The 18,537-nt window shown below is 42.9% G+C and overlaps 1 protein-coding gene across 1 annotated transcript in view; it reads left to right on the top strand.

Annotated features, from left to right (window-relative positions):
• LOC311524950 (complement factor H-related protein 5-like) overlaps positions 1–18,537 on the top strand; it is a 139,835-nt gene that overhangs the window by 66,265 nt on the left and 55,033 nt on the right. Inside the window, exons 11-12 of the mRNA XM_084636623.1 lie at positions 389–565; positions 2,838–3,014. Of these exons, the coding sequence (XP_084492749.1) occupies positions 389–565; positions 2,838–3,014 (354 nt within the window). The remainder of the gene's footprint in view (positions 1–388; positions 566–2,837; positions 3,015–18,537) is intronic.

Raw genomic sequence — 18,537 nt, 5'->3', positions numbered from 1 at the left:
ACACAAATGCTGATAACTTCAGATATGGAAGGAGCTGCGAGAGGATTTGTTGTTTGTCAAATGGAAAAGGACAGAATAGGAAAGCAAATTGTTTTTCCTCCCAGCTGCTAAAAAGAGAACTTAAATGCATTTTTAAAACTATCAAAAAGTTCTGCAGGTTGTTTTAACATATTTCAATTTACTTATTTGTCACAATATAGAGTCCAGTGCTGCAGCCTGTGACTTTTTCTTTGCCTGAATAAGGAATACAGAATAAATGCTCTCATCTCACATTTACAGATTTGTTTCATTACCTTTGTTATGAGAGTGCCTGGAGTTTTCTTTTATGGGCCATAAAGTATAAGATACTCCACAAAAGTGTTTCACATTGATAAATCTCCCCTTTCAGATGCAACATGCGGAGATCAACCTGCAGTTGCCAATGCTGAGATCATAGACCAAAGATACAGAAGATATTGGCCTGCTGAAAGAGTTCAGTATCAGTGTCATGAAGGTTTTGAAAGTCATGGACCAAATGATGTCACCTGTATAAATAGGGAATGGTCACAACCTCCAACTTGCGAAGGTAGAGGTTTGAATTTTTATTAAAACAATTCATGCCAGATTGTACCTGCCCAGTATATGGGTGTCAAGTAAGGCAAGGAGGTTGCAGAATCCCTTCTGAAACATCCCTGGCAAGCAGAGTCTGAATGAATGTTGCTACTATCCTCCTTGGTTGCAGCTCATTTTCCCCAGTCCATGGCTTGTCAGCTCTATGGCCTATTGTGTAGAAGGATGGAGCAGTGGCCCTGCCGCCCTACCCCTTTTAGAACCATATACCACTAGTAGAGAGAAAGCAGGCCTTACGTGCATCTGAGCATAGGGATTGAAATTCTCTCTGGCCACTACGTAAGCTATTCAAAAGTCAGGGAAGGGTCCTGTCATAAATATAAAGGGAAGGGTAAGCCCCTTTAAAATCCCTCCTGGCCAGAGGAAAAATCCTCTCACCTGTAAAGGGTTAAGAAGCTAAAGGTAACCTCGCTGGCACCTGACCAAAATGACCAATGAGGAGACAAGATACTTTCAAAAGCTGGGAGGAGGGAGAGAAACAAAGGGTTTGTGTGTCTGTCTATATGCTGCTTCTGCCAGGGATAGACCTGGAATGGAGTCTTAGAACTTTAGTAAGTAATCTAGCTAGGTATGTGTTAGATTATGATTTCTTGAAATGGCTGAGAAAAGAACTGTGCTGAATAGAATGACTATTTCTGTCTGTGTGTCTTTTTTGTAACTTAAGGTTTTGCCAAGAGGGATTATCTATGTTTTGAATCTAATTACCCTGTAAGGTATCTACCATCCTGATTTTACAGAGGGGATTTCTTTACTTCTATTAAAAGTCTTCTTGTAAGAAAACTGAATGCTTTTTCATTGTTCTCAGATCCAAGGGTTTGGGTCTGTGGTCACCTATGCAAATTGGTGAGGATTTTTACCAAACCTTTCCCAGGAAGTGGGGTGCAAGGGTTGGGAGGATTTTGGGGGGAAAGACGTGTCCAAGCTACGTTTTCCAGTAAACCCAGTTAGGGTTTGGTGGTGGCAGTGGAGATCCAGGGACAAAGGATAAAATTAATTTGTACCTTGCGGAAGTTTTAACCTAAGCTGGTGAAAGTAAGCTTAGGAGGTTTTCATGCAGGTCCCCACATCTGTACCCTAGAGTTCAGAGTGGGGGAGGAACCTTGACAGGTCCTTGCACCCTTGCCACAAGTGAGCACCTGTATTAGGGCCAAGCAGAATCTGGCCATTAGAATGGGTACAACATTCAGTACTTCACCAGCTCAATGGACAGTTCAAAGAGAGGGGTCATGTAGCCCTGCCCTTAACATGCTTATTATTAATTTTGCCAATTTTGGGTAAAATCACAGTGTCTCCTTCACTCCTCTCATAGTCCATATGGACATCTGTAGGTGACAGAGTCTGCAACTAGTGTCTCCTTTAAAACAGGAAAGGAAAAACTGAAGTGTAGGAAAAGTTAAATTTGAAATGAGTAAAATCAAGGTGATGCAAATATTTTCAGCCAAACAAGCTGACTTTAAGATTTTTCCATTTGGAGAAGTTAGGAAAAAGACTTATATGCTGTTTCTTATGTTTTCAGCCCCTCAATAATTCAAAAGAATTCAGAAATCTGTCTTGTTCATCTTTTTTGAAGGATGTGGAGGGAAGTTCTGGTGTCCCTTGAAATCCCAACCCATTCCTGTCAGCAATATTCTCTTTGATATTCTCTTTGTGACTAGGGCTGCAGCTGATTCAAGTGCAGATAAAACTGATCATTGATAAAAATGTTAAATAGCATAAGGCCAAGGACCGATCCCTACAGGATCCTAGTAGAGACACACTTGCTTGATGATGATTCCCGTTACAGTTATATTTTGAGACCTATCAGTTAGCCAGTTTTTAATCAATTTAATATATGACATGTTAATTTTGTATTGTTCTAGTTTTTTAATCAAATTGTCATGTAGTACCAAGTCAAATGTTTTACAGAAGTCTAAGTCTGTTATATCACTACTTAACAAAACTTGTAATTGCATCAAAGATATATCAGTTTCGTTTGACAGGATCTATTTTCTATAGACCGAGGGTATTTCAGATTAATTATATTAATCTCTGAAGTTAAAAAGGTTTGTCAATTGGTTTTCTACAATTAAAAAGGTTCTGATAAACTAAACACAGTAAATTACATACCTTGCCTGGAGGACCTGAACAGAAATGATACACAGCTAATGAAATGTCATTAAAGATTTGGTTAAACTGAAGTATTTCTTGGAAATGTCAGTGACTGTAAATGTGCCCATGTATCTTTTCAGATATGACATGTGGACCTCCACCTGCAGTTACTAATGGTCAGATTCTAGAGTATGGAAACCAAAGGTATTTGCCTGGTGAGAGAGTGCGCTATCAATGTCAACAAGGGCTGAGCCTCATTGGGTCACAGACAGTGACATGTCAGAAGCAAAAATGGTCAGAACCACCAGAATGCAGAGGTATTTTATTTTATTATTTATACATATCCTAAAAATGAAGATACTGTTGGAATCAAAAGCTGCATTCATACTAAGAAGCTTGTATTTCTCTCTGTATCTTTCTCTTTATATTACAGAGATTGGAAACCTTTGGCACGCAGCCCGCCAGGGTAAGCCCCCTGGTGGGCTTGGCCGGTTTGTTTACCTGCTGCGTCTGCAGGGTCGGCTGATCGCAGCTCCCACTGGCTGCGGTTCTGTGCTCCAGGCGAATGGAGGCTGCAGGAAGCAGCACGGGCTGAGGGATGTGCTGGGCGCCGCTTCCCACAGCCCCCATTGGCCTGGAATGGCGAACCGAGGCCATTGGGAGCTGCAATTGGCTGAACCTGCGGATGCGGCAAGTAAACAAACTGGCCCGGCCCGCCGGGGGCTTACTCTGGCAGGCCGTGTGCCAAAGGTTACCGATCCCTGTTATATTATGTGACTTGCAAAACATGCACCAGAAAAAGAAATATATTCTTCATCATGCTAAGGGCCACAGATCCATTATGATGGTTACTTCAGTCTGCTTGCTGGAGTTTTTCCCCTCAGTACTGCTTCCTCTTCTGAAGAGCTGCAGTGACAGGTCCATACAGTCTTCTGAGGGAAAGTGAGGCCAAAAAAGCCAAAGGCAAAAAGGAAGTTCTGTGTCTCCTGCTTCATCCCACCCCACTTTTTGAGTAGCTCATTGGGAAGCTCTGTGTTCTCGATGAACAGAATGGAGTTTCCATCTCACAGCCCAGTCTGGGTTGGGGTCAGCTTGAAGTCTGTCCAGGCACGAAAGATAGAAGGCAGGCAAGGAAAATGCAGTTCTGATTCCAACATGCAGGAAGCATTTCAGCAGCCCAGGTGTAATCACCTCTGTTCCCTCCAGCAGATGGAGAAAGGGGCAGGTGGAATTTGAAAAGCCAGCTCCAGTGGCAAGTAGTTCCCACTTCCATGCCCCCATCTTCAAAATAGCAACACCAGAAAGACAGTGCAGCAGACTGAAGATTGCAATGGCTCCACCTTATATAGGATCACGGAAAGGCAGCATTAGACACAACATGCACAGTGCCACCACCATGTAGCTGGCTAAGGGGCATTTTTGCCCAGACCCCGTCCCACTCCTGCCACTTGTCAAGGGTCTCCTAGAGGTCTCCCACAATATTCCAGGCTCAAGCCTTCAGAGGAAATGCAGACCCAGGTAAACCCCATGGGTCAGAAAGGGGTAGAGCATGGGAACCTCCCATCTTGGGCAAGTCAGTCCTAAGGATCAGGCTTCTGGAGAGTTAATTTTTGAGCCCAAACCATTCCTTGAGAGAGCCATAGGCAAGCCCCAGAGTGGGACGTGAGTCATTAAGCCAAACCTCTTTGTGGGGAGGGAAAACCCTACTTATTCAAAATATTTTTTGAACACCCTGAGCCCAATTTCTTGCCTCCCTCTGAAACAGGAGCATAGACCTGTCCCTGGGACTCTTCTCAATTGATGGGTCTAGGTTTAATAAAATAGTCACAAGTGCTCTCTTTCTATAATATAATCTTTTCATCCTTCCCAAAACTGGGAAAGAACATGCCCAAAAAATAAAAAAGAATTCAGGTTTCACACTTGGTTTTCCCCATACACAATCTTCCTAGGTTCAGTCTCAGCACATGAAGTTTAATGGTTTCAGCATCCAGATTCAGAATACCTGCAGCTTTCAGCCTTTAAATTAACAGCATAACAATTGCAGTATACTGCCCTCAGCTTCCCTGTCTGATTATCCTGGCATTAGTTCTTAACTAGTTCCAGTTTACAGGCCTCAGCCCCACCAGCACACACAAGGCTCCCACTCTTGTGGAATCATCCACACCTTACAAACTGAAGAAACCTGTTTTTATTTGGCCCTTCCTCTGTCCTGATTGACCCAGACTCTGTTTCCTCACCTAGTGTTTCAGATCAAATCCGGGGAACTAGTTCTTGCTTTTCCTGGCTAACTGTTGTCATGACAACCCCAACTAATTTCCCAATATCAGCGCTTGCTAAACCTCTGGGACTCATTTAATTCCCAACAAAAGTGAAATAGGAAGTAGAACAACAAAATTTTGCAGCATATACGGACATAAAGCAGAGGGGTACAAACACCAAAATCGAATATGATCTCTCATACTCCATCTCCATTTGTATCTCATTCACTCACTCATGCCACTTGCAACAAAAGAGTTTTATCAACAATAGAAATTTCTTAAAGGGAAAACACCTCCTCAATGTATATCGCACCACAAAGTCCCAGACCACTCTGTCACAGGGCCAAATGCCTAAGACCAAAGGGTGAAAAGGGAGTGTCAAGAAATCTTCCTTCCAGGGAAGGAAGGCCTGATGTCTGAATCTGTGTCAGAGGATTACAAACAAGTGCATGAGGGATATATAGCTATAGTTTATCTGAGGCAACCTCGGACCATCTGAGGAACTTTTATAGCATTCCAACTGAAAGAATCTAGCCTTTGTTTATTTTTAACAAACATTCCCATTTTACCATACCACAGATAATTCCCCCCTTTTGCACAGGGATGACAGCTTTTTCAACTCCATTTGGTCTCGAAAGTCTTCCAAAGGTCCAATAATATTAATAATGGTTTTAAGGAAGAAGAAAACATACTCCTATCTCTTTCTGGACAATTCTACTGGTCAGGGCTTTGTACAGACTGTGAGACCAAGAGACTTATTTAGGGGGAGCTCATCAAGCTTCTAGGTTGACTGGCCAATATCCACCCTGTGCCTTCAAAGTTTCTGAACCCATGTTGCTTACTGAAAGAAATGTGACTGTATTGATTTTATAAACGTTACTAAAACTATTAAACAAATTAAAATAAAACCAAGAAAACATATAACCAAAGCTAAGTTGCTATTTCATTAAACTAAACTAAAAGTAAAGTGTTACAACAATCTAATAAAAACAAAATTAATGAAAGTTCAAGCAATCAACAAATTAGTCTCAATATTGGATTGAAATTAAATAATCAAATTAGTCAAATCATCAAATTAATGCAAAAAAAAAATTTCACATAAATTCTAAGAAGGAGTCTGAGGAGATGGCTGTCCATTTCATTGTAAATCCCAAGTAAGGAATTTTACCAAAGTCAATTAAATATATAACTTTGCACTGGTTAAATAGATAATAATTTGGTTTCAGTATTAAGATAATGTCTGAATCGCAATCCCAGAGCCAATTACAAAGCTTCTTCCATCTAGTATAGTGGTTAATACTTTCCTCTCACATCGACAGAGATATTATAATTCAGACTTTAACGGAACACTCTTGATAAGGAGAAGTTTGACAACTATCAGAAGTTACCAGACAAGTTATCATAAATGACAATATCAAATCTCTCAGGACTTTTAAACAAAGAATGCAGAACCCACTCTCTAATAAATAAGTTCTATGAGACATTATTTGGGCTGTGTTAACATAGGGAAATTTTCTTCTGGTGGTTTCCCCATGAAGACTTTATGGGTAGTGTTCTACATAAGCATGCTTACAACCACAATTCCACACCCTAAAATTAAATAATATTAAACAGCTGGGATGTCTCGCAAGGGAGCTCAGCCTTACACTTGATTCTTATTGTTTGTGAAAGTTGCTTACTCAACCTTGATGTACCTCCCCCCTCATAGTGAGAGGCCTACCTTGGAGCCATGCAACTTGATGCAATCAGCTTTGAATTAGGTCATCTTTAGTGAGTATCAACTTGGAAAAGCCCCCCTTAAATTAGCAATTTTAAAAATATTTGGTGTTTTCCATAACACAGAGATTGATGTCTGTGGCCCACCCCAAAAATATAAAAAATCCAGATACATGAGACCACTTTTGAGGAAGCTGGCATGGTTTTATCTGGGTGAAAATTCTTAAGATGATATTATGTCATCATTTTATGGAAATTTCAACATAAAAATACTATAAACATAGCTAATTGAGAGAGAACCCTAGCAATGGCCAGTTACTCAGCATTCTTCCATCAGAAAAATTTAAAATAAGTTCAAACTTCTTATCAGCCCAAGTAGCTGGGGAGCCAGGTAGCCCGCCCACCCAACTAGAGCCTCTGGGAAACCCAAAAGCTGTACATTCCATTGCTTTGTTTAGAAACAAAAAATCAGAAAAATAAGTGATATGGTTCCTCTTCCATTAGTTATAAAGTTATCGTACTCTTAGAGTAAATGTTAACATCCTCTGCTCATTAAAATTATTATTTTTAATGTTGTGGCAATAATGTGAGTGTGCTTATGGTGTTGCCATTTACCTTTTATTTGCAGGAAAATACTATGAAAATGTAATTTGAAGCTGGAGGTGGTAATGCAGTTAAAGAAGTAGAATATATTCTATAATCTCTCTGGTTTCAGAGCGGTAGCCGTGATATCTGTATCAGCAAAGACAACAAGGAGTCCTTGTGGCACCTTAGAGACTAACACGTTTATTTGGGTATAAGCTTTTGTGGGCTAAAACCCACTTCATGCCCATGAAAGCTTACGCCCAAATAAATGTGTTTGTCTCTAAAGTGCCACAAGGACTCCTCGTTATAATCTCTCTCTGGCAGAAGCAATGTAGTCTTAAAAAAGAGTAAGACCTTCTTCTTCAGCTGCCACTGGTATCATTACGATTGGAATGGTTTATTTTTAATAGCAGTTTATTGGTTTATATACATTAAAGTCAAAATCATACTATAAATGTAAACCATTTTAAGTAATTATGACTTTTATAAAAAATAAATGAAAAGTTAAATTGATGAAATATGAACAAAATGTAAAAGGTCTTTTAAAAGTCTAAGTTAACTTCTAAATTCAGGAAAAAAATACAGTTTCTTTAAACATTGCCCCACCATTTAAAGTGCTATAGACTGCATTTGATTTTAGGAAACCATAGCTATTTGGGCAGCTATTTAGGAAACCTGCTTATTTGGGCAGGAAAATTCATAGAGTCCAAGGTCAGAAGGATACGATTTGATAATCTAGTGTGACGTACTGTATAACACAGGCCATAGACCTTCCCCAAAATAGTAATATTAGGGACCCATTGTGCTAGGCACTGTAGCCATATGCATAAAGAGACCACCCCTGCCTCAAAGAGCTTATGAATCTTCGTTTACTAATAACTAGAGTAGACAGAAACATTTCCAAGTAATTTTTTTCAGCAGAAAGATCTTTTCTCTCAACACACACATTTTCCACAAATATAATATTTTAATTTTCCAGTTCTTTTGACAATAAAATAAAACCAGGGTATTTCTGTTAATATTTTTTTTTGGAGGGGAGGGGGACGGGGGTAACAATCATATATTGCAGTCCCTGCTCTCAGTACAGAGCCTGTTGCCCTTTAGTTCCTTCTGGAAAGAGAACAGAAAGGGGAGGGGCCTTGGCTCACACTGGCTAAAGGATCTGGCCAGCCACAAAAGGGAGAACACTCCCCTTGTATTGCCAACCTCAAGCATTCCGTAATTATGAATAAGGCCTGCTAAACTCATCAGATGCACTAAACAATGATAAAATATTTAAAAATAATAAATCTGGGGTGTCAAGGTTCCTCCCCCACTCTGAACTCTAGGGTACAGATGTGGGGACCTGCATGAAAAACCTCCTAAGCTTATCTTTACCAGCTTAGGTCAAAACTTCCCCAAGGTACAAAATATTACCCCCGTTATCCTTAGACTGGCCGCTACCACCACCAAACTAATACTGGTTACTGGGGAAGAGCTGTTTGGACGCGTCCTTCCCCCCAAAATACTTCCCAAAACCTTGCACCCCACTTCCTGGACAAGGTTTGGTAAAAAGCCTCACCAATTTGTCTAGGTGACTACAGACCCAGACCCTTGGATCTTAAGAACAATGAACAATCCTCCCAACACTTGCACCCCCCCTTTCCTGGGAAATGTTGGATAAAAAGCCTCACCAATTTGCATAGGTGACCACAAACCCAAACCCTTGGATCTGAGAACAATGAAAAAGCATTCAGTGTTTTACAAGAAGACTTTTAATAAAAAATAGAAGTAAATAGAAATAAAGAAATTCCCCCTGTAAAATCAGGATGGTATATATCTTACAGGGTAATTAGATTCAAAAACATCGAGAACCCCTCTAGGCAAAACCTTAAGTTACAAAAAAGATACACAGACAGAAATAGTTATTCTATTCAGCACAATTCTTTTCTCAGCCATTTAAAGAAATCATAATCTAACACATACCTAGCTAGATTACTTACTAAAAGTTCTAAGACTCCATTCCTGTTCTGTCCCTGGCAAGCGCAGCATACAGACAGACACAGACCCTTTGTTTCTCTCCCTCCTCCCAGCTTTTGAAAGTATCTTGTCTCCTCATTGGTCATTTTGGTCAGGTGCCAGCGAGGTTACCTTTAGCTTCTTAACCCTTTACAGGTGAGAGGAGCTTTCCCCTGGCCAGGAGGGATTTCAAAGGGGTTTACCCTTCCCTTTATATTTATGACACGCCCCCCAAATCTCAGCTAGGGTGAAACACTGGCTGGGATTTCTTCCTGGAGCTCTAGGAAAACAGAGTTAATAAGACACATGCATCTCTAAATATACTACCAAGTACATAAAGACTAACAATATTTTCCACATCTCAAGGACGATTTTAACCAGTTGATTCTGGGAAACTTTCACGGGAGAGTGCATCAGCCACTTTGTTAGAAGCTCCTGAGATGTGTTGGATGTCGAAATCAAAATCTTGGAGAGCTAAACTCCACCGAAGAAGTTTTCTGTTAGTTTCTTTGACGGTGTGAAGCCACTTTAGTGCAGCATGGTCGGTTTGCAGGTGGAAACGCCGTCCCCAAACATATGGGCGTAGCTTTTCCAGAGCGTAGACAATGGCATAACATTCTTTTTCAGTGACTGACCAGTTGCTTTCCCTCTCAGACAGTTTTTTGCTGAGAAACACTACAGGGTGGAATTCTTGATCAGGTCCTTTCTGCATTAAAACTGCTCCCACACCACGCTCGGATGCATCTGTGGTTACTAGGAACGGTTTGTCAAAGTCTGGGGCCCTTAGTACAGGGTCAGACATGAGTGTCGCTTTAAGCTTGTTAAAGGCCTTCTGACACTTTCCGGTCCACTGAACAGCATTTGGCTGTTTCTTTTTGGTTAGGTCTGTCAGTGGGGCAGCGATTTGGCTGTAGTGCGGTACAAATCGTCTGTAATAACCGGCCAAGCCTAAGAAGGATTGAACCTGTTTCTTTGACTTTGGGACAGGCCACTTTTGGATAGCATCCACTTTGGCCTGTAGGGGGCTGATAGTTCCTTGACCCACCTGGTGTCCAAGGTAAGTCACTCTGTTTAGGCCTATTTGACACTTCTTAGCCTTAACAGTTAGTCCTGCCTCCCTTATGCGCTCAAGGACTTTTTGTAGATGTTCCAGGTGGTCTGCCCAGGAATCCGAAAATATGGCCACATCGTCAACGTAGGCGACTGCATATTCTCCTAATCCCGCTAGGAGACCATCTACAAGTCTTTGGAAAGTGGCGGGTGCATTTCGCAGCCCGAAAGGGAGTACATTAAATTCATACAGCCCGAGATGTGTGATGAAGGCTGACCTTTCCTTGGCAGATTCATCTAGCGGTACCTGCCAGTACCCCTTGGTTAAGTCCAAGGTAGAGATGAACTGGGCCCTTCCCAGTTTCTCTAATAGTTCATCTGTGCGTGGCATGGGATAGTTGTCTGGGCGAGTTACAGCATTTAGCTTACGGTAGTCCACGCAAAAACGTATTTCCCCATCTGGTTTGGGAACTAGAACCACTGGAGATGCCCATGCACTTTCAGAGGGGCGGATTACACCCATCTGTAACATATCCTGGATCTCCCGTTCTATAGCAGTTTTAGCTTGAGGAGACACCCGGTAAGGTTGGACCCTAATTGGGTGAGCATTACCTGTGTCAATGGAGTGGTATGCCCGTTCAGTCAGTCCTGGGGTGGCTGAGAACGTTGGCGCGTAGCTAGTGCACAGCTCCTGGATCTGCTGTCGCTGCATACACCCAAGGGTCATGGAGAGGTTCACCTCTTCCACACCACCAGCACATTTCCCTTCGTAGTAGACACCTTCAGGCCACTCAGCGTCGTCTCCTCCCTGGGCTGTAAACTGACAAACCTTTAATTCTCTGGAATAAAAGGGCTTTAGAGGATTAATATGATACACCTTAGGCTTTCGGTTGGAGGTGGGGAATGCTATGAGATAATTAACAGCTCCCAGGCGCTCCTGGACCACGAATGGCCCTTCCCACGATGCTTCCATTTTATGGGCCTGGAGCGCCTTTAAGACCATGACCTGGTCTCCTACTTTGAAGGAACGCTCTCTGGCATGTTTATCATACCAGGCTTTTTGCTCTTTTTGAGCATCCTGTAAGTTTTCTCTAGCAAGGGCTAAAGAGGTTCGGAGGGTGTTTTGTAGGTTGGTTACAAAGTCCAGAATGTTAGTTCCTGGAGAAGGTGTAAATCCCTCCCATTGCTGCTTCACCAACTGCAATGGCCCCTTAACCTCACTGCCATATACAAGTTCAAATGGGGAAAACCCTAAACTGGGATGTGGTACAGCTCTGTAGGCAAAGAGCAACTGCTGCAATACTAGGTCCCAATCATTGGAGTGCTCATTTACGAATTTACGTATCATGGCCCCCAAAGTTCCATTAAACTTCTCCACCATGCCATTTGTTTGATGATGGTAAGGAGTGGCAACCAAGTGATTTACCCCATGAGCTTCCCAAAGGTTTTTCATAGTTCCTGCCAGGAAATTAGTCCCTGCATCTGTGAGGATGTCGGAGGGCCAACCTACCCTGGCAAAAATGTCTGCTAGTGCCTGGCACACACTTTTAGCCCTGGTGTTGCTTAGAGCTACTGCTTCCGGCCATCGGGTGGCAAAATCCATGAAAGTCAGTATGTACTGCTTTCCTCTGGGTGTCTTTTTCGGAAAAGGACCCAGAATATCCACAGCTACTCGCTGAAATGGAACTTCAATGATGGGGAGTGGCTGGAGAGGAGCTTTGACCTGGTCTTGGGGTTTTCCCACTCTTTTGCATACCTCACAAGACTGGACATAGGTAGAAACATCCTTGCCCATTCCCTCCCAGTGGAATGACCCCCCCAAACGGTCTTTGGTCCTGTTCACCCCAGCATGGCCACTAGGGTGATCATGGGCTAAGCTCAAGAGCTTGGCCCGGTATTTAGTTGGAACTACCAACTGTCTCTGAGGATGCCAGTCTTCCCGGTGTCCCCCAGAAAGAGTTTCCTTGTATAAAAGTCCTCTTTCTACAACAAACCTGGATCGATTAGAAGAGCTGAGAGGCGGTGGGTTGCTCCGTGCCGCCGTCCAAGCTCTCTGGAGGCTTTCATCTGCTTCCTGTTCGGTCTGGAACTGTTCCCTTGATGCTGGAGACATCAGTTCCTCATGGGATTGTGGACCTAGGCTTGGTCCCTCTGGAAGCGATATAGGGGATGGAGCTGTTTCTGTTGACTGTGAACCGCTCTCCGCTGGTGCACTATGTTGGGATTCAGGCTCCGGCTGAGCCTCTTGTGTAGGGTTATCGGCTGCTGCCAGTTCAGGTTCGGTGGGGCCCTCTGGTGTTGAGGTTGCAAGTACTGGATTCAGTGCTGACACGGGGTCTGGTGTTGGTTGTTTGGCTGGTTCCGGTTCTGGGACTGGTTCCGTCTGGGTCTCTGGGACTGGATCCACTACTGCTGTTGCAGACATTGGCCTGGGGTCCAGGTCCATCGCCTCTGACTGGGTCCTGATAGAAGCTTCCGGAACAGAGCTAGGCCTCACGGCTTGTTTAGCCTGGTTGCGGGTGACCATTCCCACCCTCTTGGCCTGCTTCACATGATTGGCCAAGTCTTCCCCCAACAGCATGGGGATGGGATAATCATCATAGACTGCAAAAGTCCACATTCCTGACCAGCCCTTGTACTGGACAGGCAACTTGGCTGTAGGCAATTTGAAAGAGTTGGACTTGAAGGGTTGAATCGTCACTTGGATCTCTGGGTTGATTAAATTGGGGTCCACTAAGGAAGCATGGATAGCTGACACTTGTGCTCCGGTGTCCCTCCACGCGGTGACCTTCTTCCCACCCACACTCACAGTTTCCCTCCGCTCCAAGGGTATCTGGGAGGTATCTGGGCCTGTGGACCTCTGGTGTGATTCCGGTGCAATGAACTGTAATCTGTTGGGGTTCTTGGGGCAGTTGGCCTTTACATGCCCCAGCTCGTTACACTTAAAACATCGTCCAGCTGACGGGTCACTGGGGCGAGGAGGGTTGCTGGAGAACGGGGTGGTGGGACGATAAGGGGTCTGGAGGGTTCTTTGGGAGGTAGGTGGGGCTTTGGGCGGCCCCCGGTAATAGGGTGTGGTCTGGGGTGGTCCCTTCTGGTCTCCGCTCCAACTGCGACCAGTTTTCTTCTTCTCTGCCACCTCCACCCATCTGGCTCCAATCTCTCCTGCCTCAATTACAGTTTTGGGTTTCCCATCTAGGATGTATCTTTCTATTTCCTCAGGAACACCCTCTAAGAATTGTTCCATTTGCATTAGGAAGGGCAAATTTACTGGAGATTCAACACTTGCTCCTGATATCCAGGCATCCCAATGTTTTACAATGTGGTAGGCATGTCGGGTAAATGACATGTCTGGTTTCCACCTTAGGGCTCTGAACCTCCGACGAGACTGCTCGGGTGTTATCCCCATTCTGACTCTCGCCTTGGATTTAAACAGTTCATACTTGTTCATGTGTTCTTTAGGCATTTCAGCTGCCACCTCAGCTAAGGGTCCACTGAGCTGCGGCCTCAGCTCTACCATGTATTGGTCAGTAGAGATGTTGTACCCAAGGCAGGCCCTTTCGAAGTTTTCTAAGAAGGCCTCAGTATCATCACCTGCCTTGTAGGTGGGGAACTTTCTGGGATGGGAAGTGGTACCTGGAGAAGGATTGCTAGGGTTTGTTGGTATATTCTGCTGGGCCTTTATCCTCTCCATCTCCTCCACATGCTTCCTCTCTTTTTCCTTCTCCTCCTCCTTCAGCCGCATGAGTTCTATCTGTCTTTCATGTTCCCTTTGTTTTTCCTCAGCCTGAAATTTGGCTAATTCCAGCTGTAGTCGAGCTGAGGATTTGGCCATTCTAACCTCTCTGTTTTTAACTAACTTTACACCCGAGGTTTGGAAATAAACAAACAAAACTTGGCTGTAAAATTTTGCTGTGCTGGAATAGAATACCTATTCTCTGATAGTGATTGTCAGCCTACAGAAAAAGACAATTCCCTTGTCTCTGCTCTGGGCCCAAATTAAAGCAAAAAACCTCCAACTACTTGGAAACCTGCTTACCCAGCCCAAAGAAAAAAAAAAATTTCTTTTCAAACCTGTGCTCCTTGTAAAACAAAAAAAAAATCAAAATCCTAAAAAAAACCCTGCCACTTTTGTCTCCAGGCAAATGGGTAGAGCACACACCCCCTATTTACTTTTAGGAAGAAAAGAAAAAAAAATAAACCTCTGGGTTGGAAGACTGTGAATTTCCCTGCAGGAGTTAAGTACCCTGCCTCCAGGCAAAGAAAACCTGCAATTCACAAGATAATCCCCTTTTGTCTCTGCTTGGCCATAAAGCAGAGAGAAACCAAGCTGCTTTCAGTTTCAAAGCTGCCTTCTGGACTTCCTAAAAATTCCTTTTTAAAATCTGTATTTCTAGTTCAAAAAATCTCAACTGGATCTCAAAATGATTTCAGGTTAATCCCACCACTGTGCCACCATGTCAAGGTTCCTCCCCCACTCTGAACTCTAGGGTACAGATGTGGGGACCTGCATGAAAAACCTCCTAAGCTTATCTTTACCAGCTTAGGTCAAAACTTCCCCAAGGTACAAAATATTACCCCCGTTATCCTTAGACTGGCCGCTACCACCACCAAACTAATACTGGTTACTGGGGAAGAGCTGTTTGGACGCGTCCTTCCCCCCAAAATACTTCCCAAAACCTTGCACCCCACTTCCTGGACAAGGTTTGGTAAAAAGCCTCACCAATTTGTCTAGGTGACTACAGACCCAGACCCTTGGATCTTAAGAACAATGAACAATCCTCCCAACACTTGCACCCCCCCTTTCCTGGGAAATGTTGGATAAAAAGCCTCACCAATTTGCATAGGTGACCACAAACCCAAACCCTTGGATCTGAGAACAATGAAAAAGCATTCAGTGTTTTACAAGAAGACTTTTAATAAAAAATAGAAGTAAATAGAAATAAAGAAATTCCCCCTGTAAAATCAGGATGGTATATATCTTACAGGGTAATTAGATTCAAAAACATCGAGAACCCCTCTAGGCAAAACCTTAAGTTACAAAAAAGATACACAGACAGAAATAGTTATTCTATTCAGCACAATTCTTTTCTCAGCCATTTAAAGAAATCATAATCTAACACATACCTAGCTAGATTACTTACTAAAAGTTCTAAGACTCCATTCCTGTTCTGTCCCTGGCAAGCGCAGCATACAGACAGACACAGACCCTTTGTTTCTCTCCCTCCTCCCAGCTTTTGAAAGTATCTTGTCTCCTCATTGGTCATTTTGGTCAGGTGCCAGCGAGGTTACCTTTAGCTTCTTAACCCTTTACAGGTGAGAGGAGCTTTCCCCTGGCCAGGAGGGATTTCAAAGGGGTTTACCCTTCCCTTTATATTTATGACATGGGGTCTGTTTGTCTTCTGTTTTTTTTTAACCCTCTGGGCCATGTTTTCAAGTGCTCCTCCACATCCATGAGGTTTATCATCTTTTTATTTTTTTAATGACAGCTGAAATTCTCACATAATAACATAACTCCAGGAGTTGGAATTAAAAAAAAAAAACAGCACATGAAATACCATGTAACTCATCACAAAATCCTGAGAGTTGGCAACACCACCCCCTCTTTCCTTAGGGGTGGTGCAGCATGCACAGACCCCCTGTGCATTATTGGGCTCAGGAGGTGTTCCCTCCTTATGGCACAGTGGCTTCCAGAATTCTCCTTAGGGTGGAAAGGCTACACATGGCTCCAAATGTGGGCCAGTGCCTTCAAGCATGGGGCCAGTTCCTCAGCTGTGCCGAGTATAAGGTAAGCACAGCTGAGGATGAGTGGGGGAAAAGTGGCTTTGAGCCTGGTTCTGAGGCCAATGATGGTTGAAAAACCATAAGAGACAACTCCTCAGCTCAGAACTGGCTAGGGGTACATGCTGCAGGTCATCTCTGCCCCAACACAATCCCTCCAGACACTGCCTTTTTCAGCTGATGACTTCCCCGTGCAGAAACAATCCTTTGCAGCCCCTTTAGCCACTCTGGGCTATTTTACTAATCAAATCATTATCGTTTGATATTTATTGAGAGTAACTATCAAATGATGAGTGGTGCTTCTCTTTCCTATATTTGTATAATCCATTATTAATCTGTTGGGCCCAAGGCCTTTTCCAGAGAGCGAAGCATTAACTCCATTCATGATTACATCACTTCTTATTAATACCATTGGTTTTTCTCCTTGGCATCTTTCCTTTTCTTATTTTCCTCCTCTTTTTCTCTTTTGTTTAATTTCTTTGTTGAACTCTCATTGCTCATTTTCTTATCTAGTCAGTATTTCTTCCTTATTTCATTTTGTGTTTTATGTTACACTTTTTAACCCATTTTCTCCATTTCTCTCCTTAACTTGAATCCTCTTACCTAGTTTTTACCCTCCATCTCTCATCTCTCTTAATTCTCTTTCCTCCTCCTCCTCTCAATACTTGGTCACCACAGGAAGAGTATCTAATGCTCTAATGTACTCAACCACTGTCTGAAATACCTCAGTGGTTAACATGCTCATGGAGAAATGAGGCTCTGCACAGGCCAGTGACTACTTGAGTGACAAGAAGTGGGAACACTAGCACAAATAAGAAGCCTCGGTACAAGATGAATTGTGTCAAAGCCTCCTTCACTTTGTGTGTCAAATATTAAGTTGGAATGGTGTGATTAGTATGGTGGAAATGACTGGCAAGCCAAAGGATTTCAAAACAGGATACATTCCTTGCTTCAAAGTCCACCCAGAACCAATTCATGAAGAGCTAGAGCATCTTGTTACCTAGTTTGCCATCAGTTTCACGCAGTACTGCTGCAACTTGAATGTCCGTATGACTTTTAATATTTTGGTTTCTGTTCCAATATCAGGATAGATATTTTTCACTTTTTCCTTTGATTTTTCCTGGACTCCAAATTAGAGTGAATTGATAGTGCTGTACTGTCATATTACAGCATTTACAGTAACTAAATGCTGCCCAGTAGTTTTATTTTCTATTTCTATACTTCATTTCAGAGGCTGGTGGAAAGTGTGGGTCTCCACCAAGAATTGACAATGGAGACATTGTTTCATTCCCATTAAAACAATATGTACTAAATTCAACAGTGGAATATAAATGCAAAAGTTTGCATATATTGAAGGGCCCTCAAAGTGTTAGATGTGACTCTGGACAATGGACAGACCCACCGGTTTGCTTAGCTATGTACAAAAATCAATTATATGAAAAAGGACAGTAGTGAGTTATGAAGCTGTGTTATTTTTTAAGATGAACAACGCTGCCTGCTTACACACAATACACACAGCCAGAGTATGAGACTAGTAGCAGAGGTGAAACCCATGGAGATGGAGGTGGAAAATAACCAGAAAGGATTCTGAGTGCCAATAAGTACATGCCCCATAAAGCAGTGAATGGGGAAAACCTGCCAGTGATTGACTTCTTTACACACAGAGAATATGGAATTTGTTGCCTCCTTTCCTGGAGTTCCTTAGAATTCAGTTAGTTAATAATTAGGGATGATAGAATGTGGAAAGGAGGAAAGAGGAAAAATTTAGTAGACTCTGTATTTGGGCTCTGGTAATTGTCGGCAACACAGAACTCAGGCTAGCACTAGTACCTATCTACATATCAGAGCCATTCCTGTTTCTGTCTCTAAAGTCTGGGGCTTTTCTTACATTTCATTACACAAGAGTCGTCTTCATCAGCATCTTTACATTCTTGTGAGAAAAGGTTCAAATGAGGGTGGGGTAGGAGCGATTCCATATTTCCACGATTGTGCATAGCTTCTTGTGTAATGCTCTGTCCATGTGATGAGAATGTTGCTTCTGTTTCTGCTCCTGATGCTCACTGCAGAATTCTAGCCCTGAATTTCTGGGTCTTATTTATGTAAAGATTTCACAACAGTGAAATGGGACAGATTCTGGGCCCTGCTAGGGTCACTGTGAAATATTGGAAAAGCAAAAATATTATAATTTATTTATTATCATTTATTACAATTTATTATTTACTATTTATTTGTATTACTGGAGCAGAGTATTTTAAGGGGCAGCTGAGGATTCTCTCAGCTTGAGGAGACTCCTGGGATGGCACAAAGCTGGAACCATCTGGGGTGAGGAGGGGTTATGTCAGGGGCCAAAGGGGGCAGGACCAGATTGAGGTGCACTGAACAAATTTCTGGCTAGCAGAACAGTCCCTAGGAGACCATTCTAGCTTTTGTCAGTTGGGGTAGTCCTGTGGCT

This window comes from Lepidochelys olivacea (assembly GCF_965140295.1).
Source record: "Lepidochelys olivacea isolate rLepOli2 genome assembly, chromosome: 8".
Classification (NCBI taxonomy): domain Eukaryota; kingdom Metazoa; phylum Chordata; order Testudines; family Cheloniidae; genus Lepidochelys; species Lepidochelys olivacea.
Note: the sequence above shows the minus strand (reverse complement) of the source record. Positions and strands in the feature narration are given on the sequence as shown.